At 50.4% G+C, this 23077-nt stretch overlaps 1 protein-coding gene across 1 annotated transcript in view; it reads right to left on the bottom strand.

Moving 5' to 3' along the window:
- LOC120386589 (ectonucleoside triphosphate diphosphohydrolase 8-like) overlaps positions 1–23077 on the bottom strand; it is a 34232-nt gene that overhangs the window by 10224 nt on the left and 931 nt on the right. The window contains exons 2-9 of the mRNA XM_039505998.1: positions 19925–20056; positions 19278–19395; positions 16369–16519; positions 14879–15038; positions 13665–13895; positions 8734–9000; positions 6935–7045; positions 6300–6440 (exon numbers count right to left, since the gene is read on the bottom strand). Coding sequence (XP_039361932.1) covers positions 6300–6440; positions 6935–7045; positions 8734–9000; positions 13665–13895; positions 14879–15038; positions 16369–16519; positions 19278–19395; positions 19925–20050 — 1305 coding nt within the window. The 5' untranslated portion in view covers positions 20051–20056. The remainder of the gene's footprint in view (positions 1–6299; positions 6441–6934; positions 7046–8733; positions 9001–13664; positions 13896–14878; positions 15039–16368; positions 16520–19277; positions 19396–19924; positions 20057–23077) is intronic.

The raw sequence follows: 23077 nt of genomic DNA, 5'->3' as shown, positions 1-23077 counted from the left end.
TCCAAAACATGCTAGAGATGGGTATAATCCGCCCCCTAACAGTGCATGGGCATCTCCAGTGGTTCTAGTTCCCAAACCAGATGGGGAAATACGCTTTTGCATGGACTACCGTAAGCTGAATGCTGTAACTCGCCCCGACAACTACCCAATGCCACGCACCGATGAGCTATTGGAGAAATTGGGACGTGCCCAGTTCATCTCCACAATAGATTTAACCAAGGGGTACTGGCAAGTACCACTAGATGAACCCGCTAAAGAAAAGTCAGCTTTCATCACCCATGCAGGGGTGTATGATTTTAATGTGCTTCCGTTCGGACTGCGAAATGCACCCGCCATCTTCCAAAGGCTGGTAGATGGTCTACTAGCAGGATTGGGAGAATGTGCAGTTGCCTACCTCGATGATGTGGCCATTTTTTCTGATTCCTGGCCCGAACACCTAGAACACCTGGAAACGGTCTTTGAGCGCATCAGGCAGGCAGGACTAACTGTTAAGGCCAAAAAGTGTCAAATAGGCCAAAACAGAGTGACTTACCTAGGGCACCAGGTGGGTCAAGGAACAATAAACAGTTTGGGCCCAGAGAGGATGCAAGATGGCTTAAGGGGAACCACAAGGGATGATAGGAATGGAAGGAGCTTGCAACCAGGGGGGACGGAGAATAGGTTAGAGGACCGCACTGTCCCCAGGCAAAGGCAGGTCTATCTGATTGGGGATTCCATACTGAGAAGGTTGGACAGGCCTGTGACCAGGGCCGATCCAGAGAACAGAAGGGTGTGCTGTCTACTGGGTGCTAAAATACGGGATGTGGACCTGAGGTTGAAAAGGATCCTAAGAGGAGCAGGTAAGAACCCGTTGATCATCCTTCATGTAGGAACGAATGACACGGCTAGATTCTCGCTAGAGAGGATCAAGGGAGACTATGCCAGGTTGGGTAAGACGCTCAAGGAAATTGAGGCTCAGGTGATCTTCAGTGGGATCCTACCTGTCCCTAGGGAAGGGCGCCAAAGGGGTGACAAGATCGTGACGATAAATAGTTGGCTGAGGGAGTGGTGTTACAAGGAGGGCTTTGGGATGTATGGGCACTGGGAGGCTTTCGGGGACAGAGAACTGTTCTCACGGGATGGGCTCCACCTAAGTAGGGAAGGAAGTCGAATTCTAGGAGGGAGGCTGGCTCATCTGATTAAAAGAGCTTTAAACTAGACATTGGGGGGAGACGGTTGGGAGAGGTCCAGGTACTCTCCACGCCAAATTTATACATTGAGAGTGAGAACAACAGGATAACAACAGATATAGCCAGAGGGGGAGGGTTAGGTATAAGGAAACGGATACTAGACCGACAGGTCATACTGGTAGTACTGTGTCCCTACCAAGTTGGGTGAAAAGGGTGAGAGGAGCCAAACAGCAAAAATTAGGATGTTTGTTCACCAATGCGAGAAGCTTAGGTAACAAAATGGAGGACCTGGAGCTCCTGGTCCAAGAATTGAAACCGGATATCGTAGGAATAACCGAAACATGGTGGAACGGTAGCCATGACTGGAGTACAGGTATGGAAGGGTATGTGCTGTTTAGGAAAGACCGAAACAAAGGTAAAGGTGGGGGAGTAGCATTGTATGTCAATAATGAGGTGAAATGTAACGAAATAACTAGCAATGCAATGGATAATACGGAGTCTGTTTGGGCAATGGTGACATTGGGGAAGAAAACTACTAGAGCGTCCCCTGGGATAGTGATTGGGGTGTGCTATAGACCGGGATCTAGCCTGGATATGGATAGAGAGCTCTTTAATGTTTTTAAGGAGGTAAATACTAATAGGAACTGTATGATCATGGGAGACTTTAACTTCCCGGATATAGATTGGGAAACAAATGCTAGTAATAATAATAGGGCTCAGCTTTTCCTAGATGTGATAGCTGATGAATTCCTTCATCAAGTAGTTGCTGAACCGACGAGGGGGGATGCCATTTTAGATCTGATTTTGGTGAGTAATGAGGACCTTGTTGAGGAAATAGTTGTAGGGGACAACCTTGGCTCGAGTGATCATGAGCTAATTCGTTTCAAAATAAATGGAAGGATAAACAAAATTGCATCTGAGACTAAGGTTTATGATTTCAAAAGGGCTAACTTTACTAAATTAAGGCGACTAGTTAGGGAAGTGGATTGGACTAACATATTTAGGGATCTAAAGGCGGAAGACGCCTGGAGTTACTTCAGGTTGAAGTTGCAGGAGCTGTCAGAGGCCTGTATCCCAAGAAAGGGAAAACGGTTCGTAGGTAGCAGTTTTAGACCGAGCTGGATGAGCAAGCATCTCAGAGGGGTGATTAAGAAAAAACAGAAAGCGTACAAGGACTGGAAAATGGGAGGGATCAGCAAAGAAACCTACCTTATTGAGGTCAGAGGGTGTAGGGAAGCAGTGAGAAAGGCAAAGAGCCGGGTGGAGATGGACCTAGCGAAGGGGATTAAAACCAATAGCAAAAGGTTTTTTAGCCATATAAATAGGAAGAAAACCAAGAAGGAAGAAGTGGGACCGCTTAAAACTTTTAAACGGAGTGGAGATTAGGGATAATCTTGGCATGGCACAATATCTAAACGAATATTTTGCCTCGGTCTTTAATGAGGCTAATGAAGGGCTAAGGAATAGTGGTAGAGGGACTGACGGGAATGAAGATATGGGGGTAGACATTACGGTATCTGATGTAGAAGCCAAACTTGAACAGCTTAATGGAAGTAAATCAGGGGGCCCGGATAATCTTCATCCTAGAATATTAAGGGAATTGGCGAGTGAAATTGCAAGCCCGTTAGTGATGATTTTTAATAAATCTCTAAACTCGGGGGTTGTCCCGTTTGACTGGAGATTAGCTAATATAGTTCCTATATTCAAGAAGGGGAAAAAAAGTGACCCAGGTAACTACAGGCCTGTTAGTTTAACATCTGTAGTATGCAAAGTCATGGAAAAAATTTTAAAGGAGAGAATGGTTACGGACCTTGAGGCCGATGGCAACTGGGACAAATTACAGCATGGTTTTACGAAAGGTAGATCGTGCCAAACCAACCTGATCTCCTTCTTTGAGAAAGTAACAGATTTTTTAGACAAGGGAAATGCGGTGGATCTAATATATCTTGATTTCAGTAAGGCGTTTGACACGGTACCGCATGAGGAATTACTGGTTAAATTGGAAAAGATGGGGATCGAAATGAAAATCCAGAGGTGGATAAGGAGCTGGTTAAAGGGGAGACTGCAGAGAGTCGTATTGAAGGGTGATCTGTCGGGTTGGAGGGGGGTTACCAGTGGAGTTCCTCAAGGTTCGGTTTTGGGTCCGATTTTATTTAATCTATTTATCGCTGACCTCGGAACCAAAAGTAGGAGTGGGCTGATAAAGTTTGCGGATGACACCAAGTTGGGAGGCATTGCCAATTCGGAAAAGGATCGGGATATCCTCCAGGGAGATTTGGATGACCTTGTAAACTGGAGTATTAGTAACAGGATGAAATTCAATAATGAGAAGTGTAAGGTTATGCATTTAGGGATGACTAACAAGAATTTTAGTTATAAGCTGGGGACGCACCAGTTGGAAGTAACGGAGGAGGAGAAGGACCTAGGAGTCTTGGTTGATCGTAGGATGACTATGAGTAGGCAATGTGATGTGGCCGTTAAAAAGCTAATGCGGTCTTGGGATGCATTAGGCGAGGTATTTCTAGTAGAGATAAGGAGGTGCTAGTCCCGTTATATAAGGCGTTGGTGAGACCTCATTTGGAGTATTGTGTGCAGTTTTGGTCTCCCATGTTTAAGAAGGATGAATTCAAACTGGAACGGGTACAAAGAAGGGCCACTAGAATGATCCGAGGAATGGAAAGCCTGTCGTATGAAAGGAGACTTGAGGAGCTCGTTTTGTTTTCCTTAACCAAAAGAAGGATAAGAGGAGATATGATTGCACTCTTTAAATATATCAGAGGGATAAATACCAGGGAAGGAGAGGAATTATTTCAGCTCAGTGCTAATGTGGACACGAGGACAAACCGATATAAATTGTCAGTCAGGAAATTTAGGCTTGAAATTAGACGAAGGTTTCTAACCATCAGAGGAGTGCAATTCTGGAACAGCCTATCGAGGGAAACAGTGGGGGCGAAGGACCTCCATGACTTTAAGATTAAGCTGGATAAGTTTATGGAGGGGATGGTATGATAGGATAACGGGTTTAGTCAATAGGTCAATAACGTGCCACACTGGTAATTAGTACAAAGGGTCAATGTTGGGATATTGTTAGCCTTTTCCAGAGGGTCTGGCTGGAGAGTCTTGCCCGCATGCTCGGGGTTCAGCTGATTGCCATATTTGGGGTCAGGAAGGAATTTTCCTCCAGGGTAGATTGGCAGTGGCCCTGGAGGTTTTTCGCCTTCCTCCGAAGCATGGGGCAGGGGTCGCTTGCTGGTGGATTATCTGCTACTTGAAGTCTTTAAATCATGATTTGGAGCATTCAACAGCAGAGTCAAGGGAGTGAATTAGTTCAGGAGTGGGTGGATCGGCTTATGTGGCCTGCATCTTGCAGGAGGTCAGACTAGATGATCATAATGGTCCCTTCTGATCTTGAATTCTATGATTCTATGAATAAACCCCCTACAGGCCAAGGTGGAGGCTATCCAAAAGTGGCCTGTCCCAAAAGAAACAGGTCCAGTCCTTCTTAGGCTTGGCCGGATATTACAGGCGATTTGAACCACACTACAGCCAAATCGCTGCTCCACTAACTGATCTAACCAGAAAAACACAGCCAAATGCAGTTAAGTGGACTGATGAGTGTCAGAAAGCCTTTACCCAGCTTAAGGCGACGCTCATGTCTGACCCTGTGTTAAGGGCCCCGGACTTTGACAAACCCTTCCTAGTAACCACCGATGCATCTGAGCGTGGGGTAGGAGCAGTTCTAATGCAGGAAGGACTGGATCACAACTTCCATCCTGTCGTGTTTCTCAGCAAGAAACTGTCTGAGAGGGAAAGCCACTGGTCCATCAGTGAAAAAGAATGTTACGCCATTGTGTATGCCCTGGAAAAGCTACGCCCATACGTTTGGGGACGGCGGTTCCAGCTACAAACCGACCATGCTGCGCTAAAGTGGCTTCATACTGCCAAGGGAAACAACAAAAAACTTCTCCGATGGAGTTTAGCTCTCCAAGATTTTGATTTTGAAATTCAACACATTTCAGGAGCTTCCAACAAAGTAGCTGATGCACTCTCGTGAAAGTTTCCCACAATCAAATGGTTAAAAAGTGTTCTTGCAAAGTGAAAACTCTTGTTGTTTACATACTTAGTAGTATATGTAATAGTGCATGTGCTTTATTAATCTGTTTATTTTACAGTTCTAAAAGGAAATCACCGCCAGTGTGGTTCCCCCACTGTCTGCGATTTGGGGGGCGTGTCATAAACAGATAGTTAAGGGTTAAAGTCTCTTTTACCTGTAAAGGGTTAACAAGCTCAGTAACCTGATGAACACCTGACCAGAGGACCAATCAAGGGACAAGATAATTTTAAATCTCTGTGGAGGGAAGCCTTTGTCTGTGTTCTTTGTTTTGAGTTCGTTCTCTCTTGGATTTAAGGGAGGCCAGACATATTCTTCAAGTTCTCCAAAGTTTCCTGAAGTATTTTCTTCTATTCAGTATAGTGAGTATTAGAAAGGCGAATTAGTCTTATAATTTAATTTCTGCATTTGCAATTGTGTGTTTGCTGGAGAAATATCTTTATTTCTGTTGCTGTTACTTTGATTATTCTGAGGAGGAGGGAGGGGAAGTCTCTCCAGTTTTTATAAGTTAGACCCTGTAAATTTTTCCATCCTGGTATTACAGAGATAATGTACGTTCTTTCTTTCTTTTAATAAAATCTTTTCTTTTAGAACTTGATTGATTTCTTCCCTTGTTTGGATTTTCAGGGGAAGGGGAGGGGGAAAAGTGAATCCCTCTTTGTTTGATTCAAGGAATTTGAATCCAGGTATCTCTCCTAAGGACTTGGAGAGGGGAGGGGGGAATGGATTATTTCCCTTTGTGTTAAGATTCAAGGAGCTTGGATCTGTGTTCCCAGGGAAGGTTTGGGAGGAATGGAAAGTGTACCAAAACACTATATTTTTGGTTGGTGGCAGCTTTACCAGATCTAAACTAGGATTTTAGTTTAGAGGAGTCCATGCAGGTCCCCATCTTGTGAACGCTAAAGTTCAAAGTGGGGAATAAACCTATGACAGTGGCCAAGGTTGGAGACAGCGACCCTGGGAGGAGTGGCAGTCGCTGCCAGCTGGCTGCACAAGCCGAACCAACAATGTCTCTTTACCTTTTGGCGGAAATGGATGTTGCTCCACATTTGTTCGTCAAATTTGTAGCCCTCGTGTAGCAGTGTCAGGATGTAAAAGGCCGAGGGGCAGTAATTGTGTAGGCGCCCGTGACTCTCCTCTTGTGGGAAGCTGGCCTGCAGCTGAGAGAGCCAGTGGGACAGACAATGCAGATAGCCGTTAGCAAGGGCCCTGCAAAAAGCCCACCTTCCCCAGTGGTGGAGCAAAGGGGAACAAGCAGGATACAGTTCTATGAAACAGCTGAAGTATCTGTCTCCATTGCTTAGCCAGCAGAACCACAGCTGGGGCAGGAAGCCCAGACCCAAGAGCCTTTTTAGCAGTGTGCTGGGACTTGGCCAGTATCTTACACTGAAGCTGAGATCCAAAGGGCCTGACACTTTTTGCAGTTCAGATCTGAGACCCCTGCACGCCTCCTTTCCCTCCCACTTCCTAACCTATCAGTCCCTGCACACTGCTAGGACAAGCCTTTCTGCCAGGATGTGAGGAGTGTGATTCCTACCTGCTAATGAGCCTTCAGAGCTCCTCTGCTTTGAGGCTTGTCGTGCAACTCTGGGGCTTCACAGGATAATAGGCAAACACATGCTGAACTCTTGGCTGCTACCAACAAGAATCTTACCTCCTTCCAGCCTTTAGTGCAGAAGCCCCAGATGGTGGCATTGATGACACTCAGGGGCTGCTCGTTAGTCAGGTTCAGAAAATGGAATGTGTAGTAAAATCCAGAAAAGGCCTGTGCAAGAAGAGGAGAGATTAAATCTGTCTCCTCCCAGAAAACACTGCAGAGGATCATAACAACAATAATGAGCTTTCCCTTCTGGAGAACTCTTCATCCAAGGGGAACCCCAAAGTGTTTCATGGCAGTAATGAATTTCTCCTCACTCCACGTCTGAGGCAGGCCAGCATTATTAGCCTCATTTCACAAATGAGGAAATTGAAGCACAGTGAGGTGAAATGACTTGGCTTAGGTGACAATGATAGTCAACAGCAGAACCAATAGTAGATCTCAGGACTGGGCACTAGAGACCTGAACCAATGCCTACAGTACTCTATGGAAAGTCTCCCAGCAATGTCATTGTGGTCTCAACTGGCATCAGTATGTAATCTACAGTACCACATGGTTGGATGCGTACAAATTCTGTGATTGTAGGTGCAAAGCGAAGTTAATACTTTTGCAGTCTGGGCATGGTTAAGGTGAAGGGCTATATCACAGCTGAATTATTTTTGCATTTGTGAATGTAGTGTGAGATCAACAGCATAAGAGACTGACATTCTTTTGTAGCCATAGACTGGCTACAGTCTGGGCAGCCAACATGCAAACTTTCTTCCTCCTACCCATGCCAGTGTGCCCGAGCTGCATCTTGGGCTAAACTATACCATCAAATTGCCTGAGTGGGTGTGTTTGTTTTTTTTACACATTTAAATTCTCACAATTTTATTTACAGCCAGAGCTGGCCTAAAAACAGAGGGGCTGAGGTGTGGATTTCAGGGAAGATTGCAAGATTTTGTTTCAATTAAGTTAATAGACTTTAATATCTATTCCCTGACCAGGTCTAAGCACAAAGTGGCAATAATCCTCTTTGCTTAGCATGGAATTTCTTTTGTTTTTGCTTCTGTTGTTGTTTACTTGGAAAAAGAAAACTAAGAGAATTGTGACTGATCACACACGGAAACGAAAAACGCTCCCACACCATACTCCAGAGTGCGATGGGCGTTATGGAGATGCATTGACAAGAATGAACCCAATAACAATTAAATGTGTAGTCAAATCCATGCGCAGAGCGCCTCTGGAGGCCCTTATGATCACAGATGGAGATATGATACAACATGGTAAGCTTCAAACATGCATGTGCAGATTGGCCTTGGCTCTAGCACAAAATTGGGGCAGCTGCATGTGTCCTGTACTAAGGGCTGCTTTGAAAGTGACCCTCATTCCTCAGCTGTGGTTGGCAGTGCATAGCCCCCATAAGTCATGCTAATGGCACAACTCCCTTGAGGCCCTTCAGTGGCAGGAGTGTTTCCCAGGGCAGACAGATCACAGGAGTGACCCCGGAGGATTCTGCTGGAAGGTGGAAGGCAGCGTTATTACATTAACAGCCATGAATGGCACACAGAGCTGGGATGGGGCGAGTTTGTTTCACTCTGCTCGTGACCCGTCCTCCCCTCTGGGGAAGAACAGCCCCTGCACATAGGCCCAGCAGATTTTCAAACATCTCCTCCATAGCTTCATGGGTCCTAATGGGGATCTTGGCATTTATCCCAGGTCAAGTTTAGCTGGGGGTTACGCGCACACAGTGATACAGCCTCCCTCCAGTTTAGCTATTGCCTTCTCTATCTCCACAGTCCTGTTGTGACCAGGCAGTACAGTGTGATTCCCACCAGTGTGGTAGTCTGCTAGAAGAGAAGGGAAGGCTCCCTTACGAAGAACTGCCCATGCCCCGGCGGCTGGTAGACCCCGTTGAACCCGCACGTCCTGTTGGCCCCACAGGCTGTGAAGTTGAAGAGTTTCTGGATGGCACTCCTGCACTCCGCTGGGGCTCCTGTCCCCCGCACCGTGAGGATCTGGCTGGGGTCATGTGCAGCTGGTGCCGGGACGCAGGGACTGTCATACAGGGCAGCGGCAGTGACGTTCTCCTCATATCCCTTGGGGTAGCACGGGTGGGAGATCTGCTGAGAGGTGAGGTTCTCCTAGAGAGAGGGGAACCCATTAGCAGCTCTCAGGCTAGGGATAGCAGCCAAACCCCTTCCCTCCCTACCTCTTCCCCATCCCCTCCAGCTTGGCACTTCTGAAAGAGTGGCAGCTAAACCCTTATAGGAAAGTCCTATAGGATTTAGAAGAAAACAAGAACTGTCCTATGGGTTTTCTTATCCATCCCATTGTATTTGAGACTGCAAACCCGATCCTGGTATAGAATGCCCATACAAACCCCACTCTGGGTATCTGACCATCTCTCTCACTAGTGGCAGGCCAGGCTCTGCCTGGCCTCAGATGTGACACACACATGATGGCAAGGAAGTCAATGCTCCTTTGGCACCTCACCCTACTCTGCTTTTGTCACATGCTCCTCCCAGAGCTCTGCAGCCCCAACCCACCCAGGTCTTCATCTCCACTCCACTCCCCAATCCTCCATGCCTCTTTGGGATCCAACCTCACAGCTATCTGTGCAACGTCAGGACCCAGATCCCAGAGTCTTGACCCTGCACGTCTTCACACAGAACACGGGGGGGCGGGGGGGTGCTCAGGGCTGTTGTACTTCAGTACAAACAGGGGTATGAGTGAACTCAAGCCAGCTACCTCTAGCTGTTGCCTGTGCACTGAGCAGTGCTGAGTTACCCCCTTGCACACCAGGTCCCTTATGCAAGGTAAGAAGAGTGGACCGAAGCACCAGCCTGGCAGACCTTCCCCTTAGGCCTCACTCATCCCAACACCAGGACTGGGCTCCCCTGCTTGCCACTTCTTGTGTGGATGTCTCTGCACAGCCCTTCTCATGTGCCCTGCATAGGACACAGCCCTGGGTGTCAGAGCCTGGCGGAGCACGGGACAGTCTCTCTGATACCAGAGCACTGCCCAGGTTGGGGAGTTTCAAGGGAAGAAGTAAAGTAACATCCATGGCTTCTTGCTACTTCCATCTGAAACACATGGGTGGAGCCAGGCTGTCAGGGGAAGGACTTCAGGAGTAGAAAGGTGACACATGGTGGGCTGCTGTCCTCCAGCGTACGGGTGGAAAATCATTGCCGCAGCCTATACAGCTCCCCCATTGCTGGCTGCATGGTGCAGCTACTGTGGCATGCGAGGGGTTAATACAAATCCCAAGGCAGAGAGCGAGAGCTGTTGTGTAGCTGACTGGGCTACAGGATCTGCCCCTATTGATCTCCCTGGGTGCTGCTGCAGATTGTTAGCACAGTGTCAAGTCCAAGGACTAGCCAGCAAGAGGGGTGGGGGGAAGATGGAGTCATAATCACGTAACTATGAGTCACACCCTCAGTCTGTGATAGCTGGGAGTTTCCAGGGCATAGGAGACAGAAGGGGAACCCTGCCTCACTGGGGCTTTTCTCTAGTACTTGCTCAGTTTCACAGATAAAGTCTTTGTTTTGCCTGGTCTATGCTCTAAAGAAAAGCAGTTGGCAAAGAGTCCCTGTCCACCCAACTTGACAATCTCCTGCTGCTCTCAGAGATTTTCATACTCTGCTCTGGCAGGTCAGAGCCATTTATAATTTGGTGACCCATTTGTTGATGTACACAGGGTCTGCATGAGCTCTAGCCTGACATCTAGGGATGAGTTGGTGAAGACGACTTCATGAACCAACTTTGTTTGCGTGGACACACGCACTCTCCCATGGCACACAGCAGGCTGGGCCTGCTTTGCCCAAATGATCACTTGGGGCTGGTGTTGGATCACAAGTCACTTTGTTATTGGAGGCAGGGGTAATACAGGGTTGTTCAGGGGCGGCGCGTATCAAAGGTAGGGGAAGGCTCAGCCTAGCCAAACTGCCTGCATGGCCCCGACCACACTCCACCTCCAGGACCCCTCCTGCTTCCCCGTCGTTCTCTGCTGTGGGGCCCAGGCCAGTGGCACTGGAACCAGGGGAGTCAGGGGGGCCATAGCCCTCCCACTGTCGCTTGGCCTGTCCACTTTTCGCTGGGGCAGACCCTGCCCCCTTCCCCTCCTCTTCCCCACGAGGCCCCACATCCCAGCTAGGCCAGCGTGGAGCCCAGCTGGGGAGCCTGGGCAGCTCTGGGGAGCCGCGGCAGACCCTCCACCTTCCCGTGGTGTGGTGGAAGGATGGGGGCAGCCCCCGGCTCATGTCTCTGGCTGCCTGGGGCAGGGCGGGGTCCGTGACTCCACGCCGGCTCCTTCAGCTACCCATGTGGCTCTCCCCGACCTGGCTCCAACTGGGGCGGGTGGGGCCTTGGAGCTGCAGCCCAGCCATGATAAGAGCCATGTGGGCATCTGTGAGGAGAAGTGGAGTCGTGGACCCTCCTCCTTCCCTGGGTAGGCGGGGAGCCTTGGGGACGGGGACATGGGCTGGGGGCTGCTCCAGCCCCCCACACCGCAGGCAGGTAAAGGGTCTGCTGCAGCTCCCGCAGCTGCCTGCCCAACTCTTATCATGGCCAGGTTGTGACTCTGAGCTCCCCCCCTTGCCTCCTCCAGCCGGAGCCGGGTCAGAGAGAGCTGTGCGGGCAGCTGTGGAGAGCCAGGGTTCCTCCACCTGCCCTGCGTGTGGAGCCTGGGACAAGGGCAGGGGGCTGCCTGCCTTTGCCTCCACCTCGGGCAGGGGCCCTTGGCTCCCCCCACCCATTTTTGGGAGGGCTCTGGTGCCCTGGCTGTGGCTAGTGGGGGCCAGCCTGCAGCCAGGGACTCTGGGCGGCTGGAGCCGGTGCTTGTGCCACTCGCCCACCTTGGGATGGGGGCCATGCTGCCCGTCCTCCCCGCGCTCCAGGGATCGGGGTGCTGCCCACCTGCTGTGCTAGGGACCACGATCAGCTGCCTGCTTGCCTGTCCGCCTGCTGCTCTGGGGCTCGGGCTGGGGGCAATGCTGGCTGCCCGCCCACCAGGGCTCCAGCAGGGGAAGGGGGGTAGGATGGATGGGGCCCCAGGCAGAAGGAGCAGGCTGGCCGGGGACTAGCCTCCCCAAGACCGTGGTTCACCTGCCACCCATGCGGTTGTTATCCTTGTTGTATGAATCAAGAGGGGAGCCAAAACCCAGGGGAGTTGAGAGATGGTGGGGACAAGTCTCTGGTGGTGTGGGTGCTGCCTAAGAGTCTCAGACACCATTTGGTTTTTCCTCTCTCTGGTGTGTAATAACAGACCTTATTACGATACAACTGAGAGTCTTGCTGCAGACCAACAGAGCTGAAGTCACTGATAGCCAGGTCTAAGTTATTATACCTGCTCTGGGACAATGTCTCTGATGCAAGTGACTGCCCAGTCTGCATTAGCAGTGACTCCCTGCCGCCCCCCCACCCCCGCACTAACAGCTGAAAACACTGAGAGCTGTATTAAGTGGTCATAGAATATCAGGGTTGGAAGGGACTTCAGGAGGTCATCTAATCTAACCCCCTGCTCAAAGCAGGGCCAATCCCCAACTAAATCATCCCAGCCAGGGCTTTGTCAAGCCTGACCCTTAAAAACCTGTGGTGGCCTTCAAGACATCCCAGAGGGTGCAGATTTGGATGGCAGTGAGTGGCCAGCGGAGTGGCTGATGCCAGAGTGAATGCCTGGACAGTGGAGAGAGCAAGGGGCCTTCCCCTCTCCTCCCCACCAGCATGGGAGGTGAATGCACACAGATACACCTCTGAACTCTGGATCTTCACCGACCAAGGAGAACAACTATGGGTGGGGAGTGGTGGAGGGAGAAGGGAACTCCCTGACTGGATGACAAACTTGAAAACAGATAAATAAGAAAATGTGACTCACAAACACTGGGACTGGCATAAATTCCAGACAAATAATTGTTGAGGCTAAAGTTTGAGAAGCTGCTGTACATTTTCATGAATACGTTTTCATGGATAAGCTGGTGGGCCAAGGAATACAGTGAGCCACAAAAAACAGCAGGGCAAGGCCACTACATGTTAGTCAACTATTGCTTGATTCATCCAGATTCAGTACATGCCAGCCTGCAACTTTTTAAATATTTAATGGAGGGTTCTGCACTCTTCTGCTCTTGCCCCTGTCCTGTGCCTGATGTGCGGCCAGCATGCATTTATCATTGCATTGGAAGCAGTGCAGCAGGTGTGTGCTGCGGGGACACAACTGCTGTAGTTAGCCACATGGCATGTGTGTGTCACTCTGCTCTATCCAGACAGTAGAGCAGCAGAGCAGGGGCATTTCACAGTGGCATCTGGAGGTTTGGCAGCTGTCAAGTGTGCACCTCCCTTGGAGACTTCTGGCACTTCAGCTATTCTCTGCTACCAATCATGGTTCAGCTGACCTACTGCCCAGAAGCAGGAAGCAAGATCTCACTGGAGAAAGACTCCTCTGGGGTAGAGAAGAGACTGGGTATCAATTTTAGTCCCGTGAAAAATTTCAGTGAAAATGAATATTTTTCAGATTTGAATGAAAAAAGCCCAAATTCCCCAAACTGATTTTTTTTTCCAGTTTGTAGCAGCTAAAAACTGAGGGGAAAAATCAGTTTTTGTGTTTTTTTTTTTTTTTTAAGGAAAGCCTCCAATTTTCTGACAAAAAAACTTTTTTTTTTCATGTATGTTCCATTTTATCAAAGACATTTTTCATCCAAATTTCTTTTTGATTGAAAATTGTTGAGCAGGTCTATCGGGGTTGACTATAAGATAGTGACCTACAGAAAGTGAAGGGGAAAATGCTAGTGCCTCGTACTATAATTATTTATACCTTCCTTAGGGCTGCCAGCAGCATCTTCAAGGCCTGGTCTCGCCCGTAGCAGAGGTAGCTGTGGGTATAAACGGAGTAGTTGGTCCCATACAGCCGGAAGACGACTTCGGTGCTGTTGTCCTCAATGGTACCACTGGGCTGAAAGGTTATTTGGGTTGAGGCTCCTCCAAGATCCAGAGCTCCCAGAACCTCAGCTGACTGAGGCCGTATCCATTTCCCTGCAAAGGAGAACTGCCCCCACCAAACACTAAGGATTAATTCAGGCTGAAAAAATCCAAGTTATAATCACTTATTAAAGATTTTGCATGTAAAGTAAACTTTGTGATGGCCTCCTGGATGCCATGTCCATATCTAGCCACACCTTCAGTGGCAGGGCATTGATCTCAATGCCCAGCCAAGGTACACAGGGCTAGATCCTCAGCTGCATGCCAGCTCCTCTTGCTGTACATCAGCCTAGATCCACTGACTGCAAAAGAGCTAAAATGATTTACGCCACCTGAAAATCTGGCCATATGAAAGCACCTTCATAGGCCGCTTTGCATGGTTTCTTTGTAGGTGATAGCAGCAGCAAAGGCACCCTATAGGAGTAGAAATATTATGTTCCAAAATCTGTAAGGTTCCAAAACTGACTGAGAGGAAAAGCACCTCTGGGTTTTAAGTTGAAAAGGAAAACAAATTGCATGAGTTTGTTACAAATGTCAACACAGATATAAGTAAAGAGCAAACCTTCACTACTGCACTGGGCCGAGGGGGCGGAAACGCTAACAGGGTTCTGGGGACATTACCTTCCTCCAGTTATCTGAATAAGGCCTTCTGTTGCATACAAATGCCATGGCTTGGCACAGGACAGGGCCTCCTTGAGTCCAAGCACCCCATGGATGCAATGCTGACTGCAGCTATAGCCATTTAAAGGTTTTCCTGTTGTGGAAAGACACCAGAGCCCTCCTATCAAATGAAATGCCAGCTTCCTTTGTGAGAGGTTTGCTCCCATGCCAGGGGTGTCAGGAAGCCAGCTACCAGAGCACTGGATTCTCATGTGGTATGGGAATTCCCAACTGGAGCCAAGACAGGACAAGCCAGAGAAGGGAGCATGTCTGGGAAATGAGTGGGGCTGAGATGACCTGCCATGTTGACTCTTCGTCCAACCCATTTTCCACAGAAAAGGAGCAGCCCAGCCAGCCAAGGTCACTTCCCCCCTCTGCCCAGGCACTGACCTTGATGAGCGTCTCCAGCAGGTAGTTGATTGTGATCCAACCAAAGGATCCTTCCTCATTCCCAGTGAGGATCCGAGCGCCACGGAAATCTACAGGGTACTGCCGGATGGTCTTGGAGACCTCTGCAAAGACCAGGTCGGCTTTTGTGCTGTTCTGCTCCCTGCGAATGGGGAGGGGAGAGATTCCACTGGGCCCCTGATGGACACAGCACAGCATGCATGGTGGCTGCAGGGGAGGAAGAGTTGCCCCTAGCATACAGCACTCCGTTGTGGTTTCAAGGGATACTGACATTAATGTTTACTGCAAAGCGTCAGGGATGCTCAGGAGAAGGGTGAGAAGCCTCCTCCATCTGGTTACATGTCTCTTCTCAGGAGGACAGGGGGAACACAGGGAGGATCTAGAAGATCAATCAATCATGTGTTACTGAGAATGGAGGGATCAGGGATGCCCTAACCATCTCCACTGAGCAGTGTTGGTTTGTACATGGATAAAGAGGTGAATGGTTAATCTATCAGCTAGCAATAATGGCCACCTCCTACCTCACGGCCACTGCCATACCCTCCCTTTCTAGTTGTTGATCCCTAAAGTGGGGTGAAGACCTGCTCCAGCCCTGACAGGGTTGGAACCAGCCCTGGGAGAGGGCTGGCAGGCTGGGAGAACAGCCCAGGCTGAGTGGGGAAAACAGCCACAGCTGTGGCCACATCCCAAACGGACTCAGCTGGCCCTATAAAGGGACTGCTGGGCTGAAGCAGTCAGTCTCTCTCTGTTTGTAGAGGGAGACGGGCCTGGCTGCAGGGGGCTAGAGACAGGGTACCTGAGTGGAGCAGGGCTGGGGAAAGGCAGAGGAGCTGGGGAGCTCCAGCCTGGAAAGCCCCAGGCTGTGGCCTAGCATAAGGCCAACAGGTACTGGGGGTTGCAGAGGGCAGCCCAGGGGTAGGCCAAGGCAGCAGGTCCAAAACCAAACCCCTTTGCCTGTGATGAGTGGCTTGTACTGCAGTCTGCCCCAGTGAATGGGGGCTAGATGGAGACTGGGCAGTAGCCAAGACTGAGGTGAAGTGGGGATAGTGGGTGGGGGTTCCCCTGGGAGGGGGTGACCCTAAGACTGGGGGGTTACTGCTGGGGGCAGCACCCCAGACAACAGGGCACTGGGTCTGGGAGGGACATGGGGACCAGAAGACAGGTGGATCACCGGCCTGCAGAGGGCGCTCCAGAGCTGGAATGAGCTAATTCCTGGAAGTCACCAGCAGGAGGCGCCGCAGGCGTGCGTCCACACCTCTACAATCCCCCACTCTCCTCTCCTACAGCTGCTGGTTTCCCCATTGGTGGGGCCTCTGCCAGAACCACCCAGCATGGACCGTAGGAGTTCCCAGTGCCTCTCCCCCATTCCCAGCTCCATTGCACTCATTGGCGTGTATTCACTATGGTCTCTAGAGCACAGGCCTGTGTGTGGTGGGAACCGGCTTTTCCCTCCTCACAGTCACGCCCGGTACCTCAGCAGCCGCATGCCCGCAGTAGCGCCCAGGTAGGTGGGCGTTTCTCTCTGTTGCTCCGCAGGGATGATCGTCATGGCCTTGTCCAGACAGGCCCTCAGGCTGGCTCCAGCATTAGCAGGGTTTTCAGCGTAACTGGAGATCCCAGGTCCTGGAATAAAGCATCTCAGTGAGAGCCTGAGCTCAGCCAGGCACCTGAGACAGGGACTGGCAATGCTGCCAGGGCCTGGCCTCAGAGGTGGATTAGGGGTTTGTGGGGCCCTGGGCCAGAGCAAGTGGGGGCCCTTCCGCCTGCAGTCCGCTCCCCTGCTTCCCCCTGGCACTCCTGCCAGGGAGCTGGGATGGGGTGTGGGGGCTTCCCCCACTCCAGGCAAGAGTGCAGGGAGGGCAGGCAGAGGGGGGCAAACCCCCGTGCCCCGACCCCACGCCCCTGCATGGGTGGGTTGGGGCATGGAGGCACTCATTTTTCTGGGAGACCCCAATTGGGCACGGGCCCTGTTGTCTCAATGGCTAATCTGGCACTGCCTGGCCTGATACCCTGGGGCTGGAGAGCTCACAGCGAGGGTCAGACCCTGCAAATATTGGATCGTTCAGCACAATGGAGCTACCAAATGGAGCTGAACAGGAAGCAACAGCCTTGTCCCATCCAGTCACGGAGCTGAATCCAGCTCTGAGGTAACCAAAGCAGAAGCATTATGATGGTGACACCAGGACTGAATGTGTCCCATTCTCTCCAGCAGCAAAAGTGAGCCCAACAAGCTCTCCCATTGGCTGGTGAAGCTCTGGGCTGGTACCATTCTTCCCCGGGGATGTTCTTGCTGAGGCAGTTTTCAGAGCTGATTGGGCTGCAGGTCACAGCACCTGAAAAGACGTCGGGTAGCCAAAAAGAGCCCAAGGCAGAGCTCCTCACCTTGGAGGAGAGGGTAAAGCTAGGCGTGATTATCACACTCATTAAACCTGCACATGATCTGTGCAATTGGCTGCATTGCCATCTGGCTCTGGTAAATGAGTCCACTTGTTGGGGTGTCTCCTTGTTTATATAAGGAGGAGAAAGGCAGGTGTTAGCTTTGCAGTGAAGAATGTACAGAGTAAATATGCACAGGGGCATGAATAGTTGTGTTCATAATGGATGTGACATAGCTGTTTGTTTGCCTCAATTAAAATCTCATTCTGTTTTCAGAGTGGTAGCTGTGTTAGTCTGTATCAGCAAAAAGAACAGGAGTCCTTGTGGCACTTTAGAGACTAACAAATTTATTTGAGCATAAGCTTTTGTGGGCTCCAGCCCACTTCATCAGATGCATGCAGTGGAAAATACAGTAGGAAGATATATATAAGCTTATGCTCAAATGAATTTGTTAGTCTCTAAGGTGCCACAAGTACTCCTCATTCTTCATTCTGTTTTGAGATTGTATTTCTGGGATTTCATCTTGATGAGATTAGCTCAGCCCCTCCCACTGGCCGAGACTGGAGCTGGAATGGGTATGTCAATATTTATCTTCCCCAGATTCCAATGGACCAACAGTTCCACTAGTTCAAGGTCACTCACACTCACAGGACCTTTGGTTTGTGCTCACTTAACCAATAACTTGGTTCCCTGTGGCCTTGGAGCCCTGTCTTTTATCCAGAGTTCTAAAGCAGAGGAATCTATGTGATACCATCAGTGCTTCCCTGTGCTTCATTCTAGGTTCACCCATGCACTGGGCATGGTCCATGCTGATTTCAGCTACTCAGTTACCCCAGGAGTGCTGGGCTAACACTCGCTGTGCTGCTCTGCCCACCCCAAGGGTTCTCTTTTAATGCTGTTAAAGCCAATCTTAGTGCTAAGCTTCCCACTGGTCCCTGTGCTGCCACCCCTCAGCCCATAGGTGCCAACTTTTCCCAGCACAGGTGGGTGCTTTCCCCCAGCCCCGCCCTGACTCCACCCCTGCCCCACCCCCTCCTGGCCTGCCCCCATTCCACCCCCTTCCCCAAAGTCCCCACCCCAACTCCGCCCCCTCCCTGCCCTTATTGGACTCCTTCCCCAAATCCCTGCCCCGGCCCTGCCTCTTCCTGGAGTGCACTGCGTTCCCCTTCCTCCCCCCTCCCCCCCAGTGCTTGCTGGGGCGAAACAGCTGTTTGGTGGTGGCAAGCACTGGCGGCTAGGAGGAGAAGCAGGGATGCAGCGCGCTTAGGGGAGGAGGCGGAGTGGAAGTGAGCTGGGGTGGGGAGCTGCTGGTGGGTGCAGAGCACCCACCAATTTTTCCCCATGGGTGCGCTAGCCCCGCAGCATGCACAGAGTTGGTGCCTATGGCTCAGCCCTGTGCTGCAAGACACCTCTCTGTCCCAGTCTTGCCTCACCTGGCTCTGCTTACACATCTCAGCCCTAACTAGCAGCAACCTCTGGGTCCTCACTCAGCTCTGCTTGTGCACCTCAGTTGTAACCGTCAGCTGCCCTGCTGATCCACTTATGTGTCCCCTCCCCCCACAGCTGTGCAAATGCCCCTCAATCCCTATCTGCAGCCCCCCTGCTAACCCAGCCCTGGGCCTCTCATGCCCAGACTGACCATTGTGTCAAAGCTGAACAGTGATTTTGGGATATGGACAAACATTGAGGGGGCTGGGACTGAGAACCAGCAAACTCATTTCACTGATAATCCAGCCCCATGTAAAGCCAGGCTGTCCAGCTAAGTGACTGTCATACTGTCCTGCTTAATGCTGGGTCTGTGTGTATGGAAATAACCTGTGGGTAAAGTCTTCCCTTTGCGCTAGGTCGCTCCCCCAATAAAGATGGCTTCTCCAGTGTCACAGACACCTCAGCAACCAATCAAGGCCTTTCTTCCAAGCCAGCTCTCCCATTCTGCAGTACGCCCAGCACGGAGCCTAAGGGGAGAGCTCAGAGAGGAGAAACAGGAACATCTGACCACACTGACCTTGCACGGTGCAGGCCTCAGCCTGGCTGACGATGCCGGTGCCATTCTCTTTATCCGCTGGCCACTGGTAGATGTAGAGAGCCGTGTGCGAGGAGCCGGCGTCAAACACCATCCCATACTGAAGGGGGAGCCGGGAGGGGACATGAGGTCAGAGAGCACTTTGGCTTTGGGGATTTCCCAGCTGTCCCCCGGGAGGCAGCATGGAGGGGGTAGCTGGGGCCCAGCTTCACCTTGCAGGATAATACAGGGAGCTGGTGGGGACTGGCAGGCAGTGGAAGTTCAGAGGCCGGGGCAGAGACTAGCCAGTAGCAGCTGTGTAAAGACCCCCAAGGAGCAGCATCAGGGATAAAAGCCAATATGTCTGGCTGGCTCTGAAACCACAAGCTCCTGGTGCGTGAGCTAACAGGGAAGCCTTTGTTGGTGCTTGGCAATAGGAAGATTTTGTCTCCTGTAAACCAAGCGCTAGGAGCAGTGCTGTGCCTCTGCATTGCCCAAAGTACTAGCCATGCCGGGCTATGGGGCTGTGTACAGGCATCGCCCCCACCTCACTGACAAACCCCAAACGTGCCCATACCTCCTGTAATGGCCTGAGCTTAACTCTTGATGGGGCATTGGCTGGATACCTGAGCTACAGCCCCAGCTCCTACCTTGGTACCTGGAGGCAGATAAACATCCTTCACACCCACAACCGCCAGGATGAGAGCAATGATGCCAGAAACAACAATGACTGCCAGGAGACACCCAACAGCAACTGCCTTGGGACTGCATCCCATGGTGACCTGCAAGATGAAGGACCCTGGCTGAGATCGGTCACATCTTTAACCCCAGCACCAGCCTTGGCAGGTATCACAAGCCAGAGAACTTCCCAATCGCCTTCCTGTTTGTCCAGCTCCATATGATGGGTCTTGTGAGGCTGACAGCCCCAGGTGGGCTTGAACGAGCTCCCCTCAGCTCCCCAAAGCTCTCAGATTCTCCAGGGGGCCCTTCGCTCACAGTCTGCTGGCAGACACCCCCTTCTTCCCACTTCTCAGGCCGCAAGTCACAGGAGCTTCACAGCCTGGCATTTCTAGGCCAGTGTTTTCCACCCCCCCATCCTGCTGCCCCATCACTTCCCCTCCCCCCACAGTCTGAATATTGCCTCTCACTTCTGCTCTCTAAATCAAGGAGGAACCCCCAGAGCATTGGGGCACTGGGTCTGAGCGACTCTCTGAGCCCTTTGGGATTCCCCATTCTCATGCACCTGGCAGAATCAATAAATCAGAGCAGTGAGCAATGGAGGAGGCGCGTTAGACCATCATGGCCAGGCCTTCCACTTGGGGCCCATGTCGCACCTTCTCTAGACTGCTCTGCTCACTCTAGATTGAAATGTTCCAAATGCAGGGCTGGTCTGGAAAGGGTCCGGCTCCTGCCTTGCCAGAGTGGGGGAGGGATGTGAGCTAACTCACAGTTGGTCCCCCAGCCAGAATGGGAAGATGGCCCTGTCTGTGTCCCTGAGTTACCATCATGTACATACAGAGTGAAATCAAGAGGTGGGTGCATGGTTGTAACTAGAAAGGGTCAAAGAGGAAGACATGTAGGCCCGTTCCCCCTTACACTTCCCAAGATAATCATCCTCCCTCCTTGAGGGTTACATGGCTCAGACAATTGCAGGCTGTCAGGACCTCATCCCAGATGCATCTCATTATTCACTCAAGCTATAAGTGCTGTAACAAGGCCAGAGTTGTGCTGCACAGCAGACCCTGGGAACCCCCAGAAGCATCACTAGACTCCGGTAAGGCTGCATAGCCATTATCTGTCATGTACTCTGTTTGTGTGTGATCCAGTTCCCCGATGAATTCAGAGTGGGTAACCAAACACATTTGTTTCTGTACATAGTTATTGCAGAAGGACATGGACCAGTCCCAGAAACACATCCTGGCCACCTGGCCCAAAGAGCCATGCAGTGCCAAAGGATAGTCCGAAAGTCAACAGGCTGTGCACTAGAGCATGTGTGATGGGACACCTTTCCTACAACCTCAGGGCCCAATCCAGCAGAGTGCTGAGAGCCCCCAGGAAATCTTACAGATCTGCACCTCCCACTGATTGCAAGAGGTGCTCAGATCCTTCTAGGATCAGGACCTAAAATTCAGTGAGAAATCACAGCAGTATAACCAATGTGAGAAAATGACAGAGTCTGGTTTTATCTGTGCAATGGCCTACCCACCTAATACATGCAACAGCTGAGTAAAGACACTATGTTGTGCTACCTCCCCTCCCTCTCTGCCCTCCAACCCACTGCGTAGGTTCTGCTTGGTCAGGAGTTGGGCTGGAATAAACAGAAACAGAAAAGCCAGCAAGCAGGATGGGTGGTCCTAAGGCCACAGATCCCCTATGTTCAGTTCTCAGCTGAACCACTGACTCCCTACATAATCTTGGCCAAGCTACTTAATCTACTCAGTGCCTCTGTTTCCCTGTCTGTACAATGGGGTTAGTGCTCCCGATTGTTGATGATGAGGTGCTCGGATACTATGGTGATAGGAGGTCGACCTTTTAAATCTAATACTGCCCAGCATCAGATGCAACCATTGGAGATAGGTTCCATTAGTAGGAGTTCACAGTTGTTCCCCCGTTTTGTGTTTTTTGCACTTGCTGTTTACTGAACGTACATAGCATTTCACCGCACAACAGGGCGCGAAGCACAGTGCATTTTGCTGTATTGTCTTGCTGGGGGAAGATGGCCTTAGAATATGTGAAATACAGTCAGTACAAGCGTGCTGTGGTCAGGTTTTACTGCATACTTCTTGGAAGAGAGGATGTCATTGGCCAAACCGTTCCCATTGCATAGAGCTATAGAGTTCGGATGTTAAGGCCAGAAAGGACAATTGTGCTCAGTGCCTGAGCTCCTGCATAGCACAGGGAGTGAGCTGGCACACATGGAGCAAATAATCAAGCAATCAATTTGCAAACATCTAGAAGATAATAAGGTGATAAGTAACAGTGAGCATGGATTTGTCAAGAACAATTTGACAGGATAACAAGTCTTGTGGATGGGGGGGAAGTGGTAGATGTAGTGTATCTTGACTTTAGTAAAGCTTTTGATATTGTCTTGCATGACCTTCTCATAAACAAACTACGGAAATACAACCTAGATGGAGCTACAAGGTGGGTGCATAACTGGTTGGAAAACCATTCCGAGAGAGTAGTTATCAGTGGTTCACATTCACAGTCATGCTGGAAGGGCATAACGAGTGGGGTCCCACAGGGATCAGTTCTGGGTCCAGTTCTAGTCAATATCTTCATTAATGATTTAGATAATGGCATAGAAAGTACATTTAGAAAGTTTGAAGACGATACCAAGCTGGGAGGGGTTGCAAGTGCCTTGGAGGATAGGATTAAAATTGAAAATGATCTGAACAAACTGGAGAAATGGTCTGAAGTAAACAGGATGAAATTCAATAAGGACAAATGCAAAGTACTCAATTTAGGAAGGAACAATCAGTTGCACACATACAAAATGGGAAATGACTGCCTAGGAAGGAGCACTGCGGAAAGGGATCTGGGGGTCATAGTGGACCACAAGCTAAATATGAGTCAACAGTGTAACAGTGCTGCAAAAAACCCAAACATCATTCTGGGAAGTATTAGCAGGAGTGTTGTAAGCAAGACCAAGAAGTAATTCTTCCACTCTACTCCATGCTGATATGGCCTCAGCTGGGGTATTGTGTCCAGTTCTGGGTGCCACATTTCAGGAAGGATGTTGACAAATTGGAGAAAGTCCAGAGAAGAGCAACAAGAATGATTAAAAGTCTAGAAAACATGAC

Source organism: Mauremys reevesii, linkage group 19, assembly GCF_016161935.1.
Source record: "Mauremys reevesii isolate NIE-2019 linkage group 19, ASM1616193v1, whole genome shotgun sequence".
NCBI classification, from domain to species: domain Eukaryota; kingdom Metazoa; phylum Chordata; order Testudines; family Geoemydidae; genus Mauremys; species Mauremys reevesii.
This window is presented reverse-complemented; position numbering and strand designations above follow the sequence as displayed.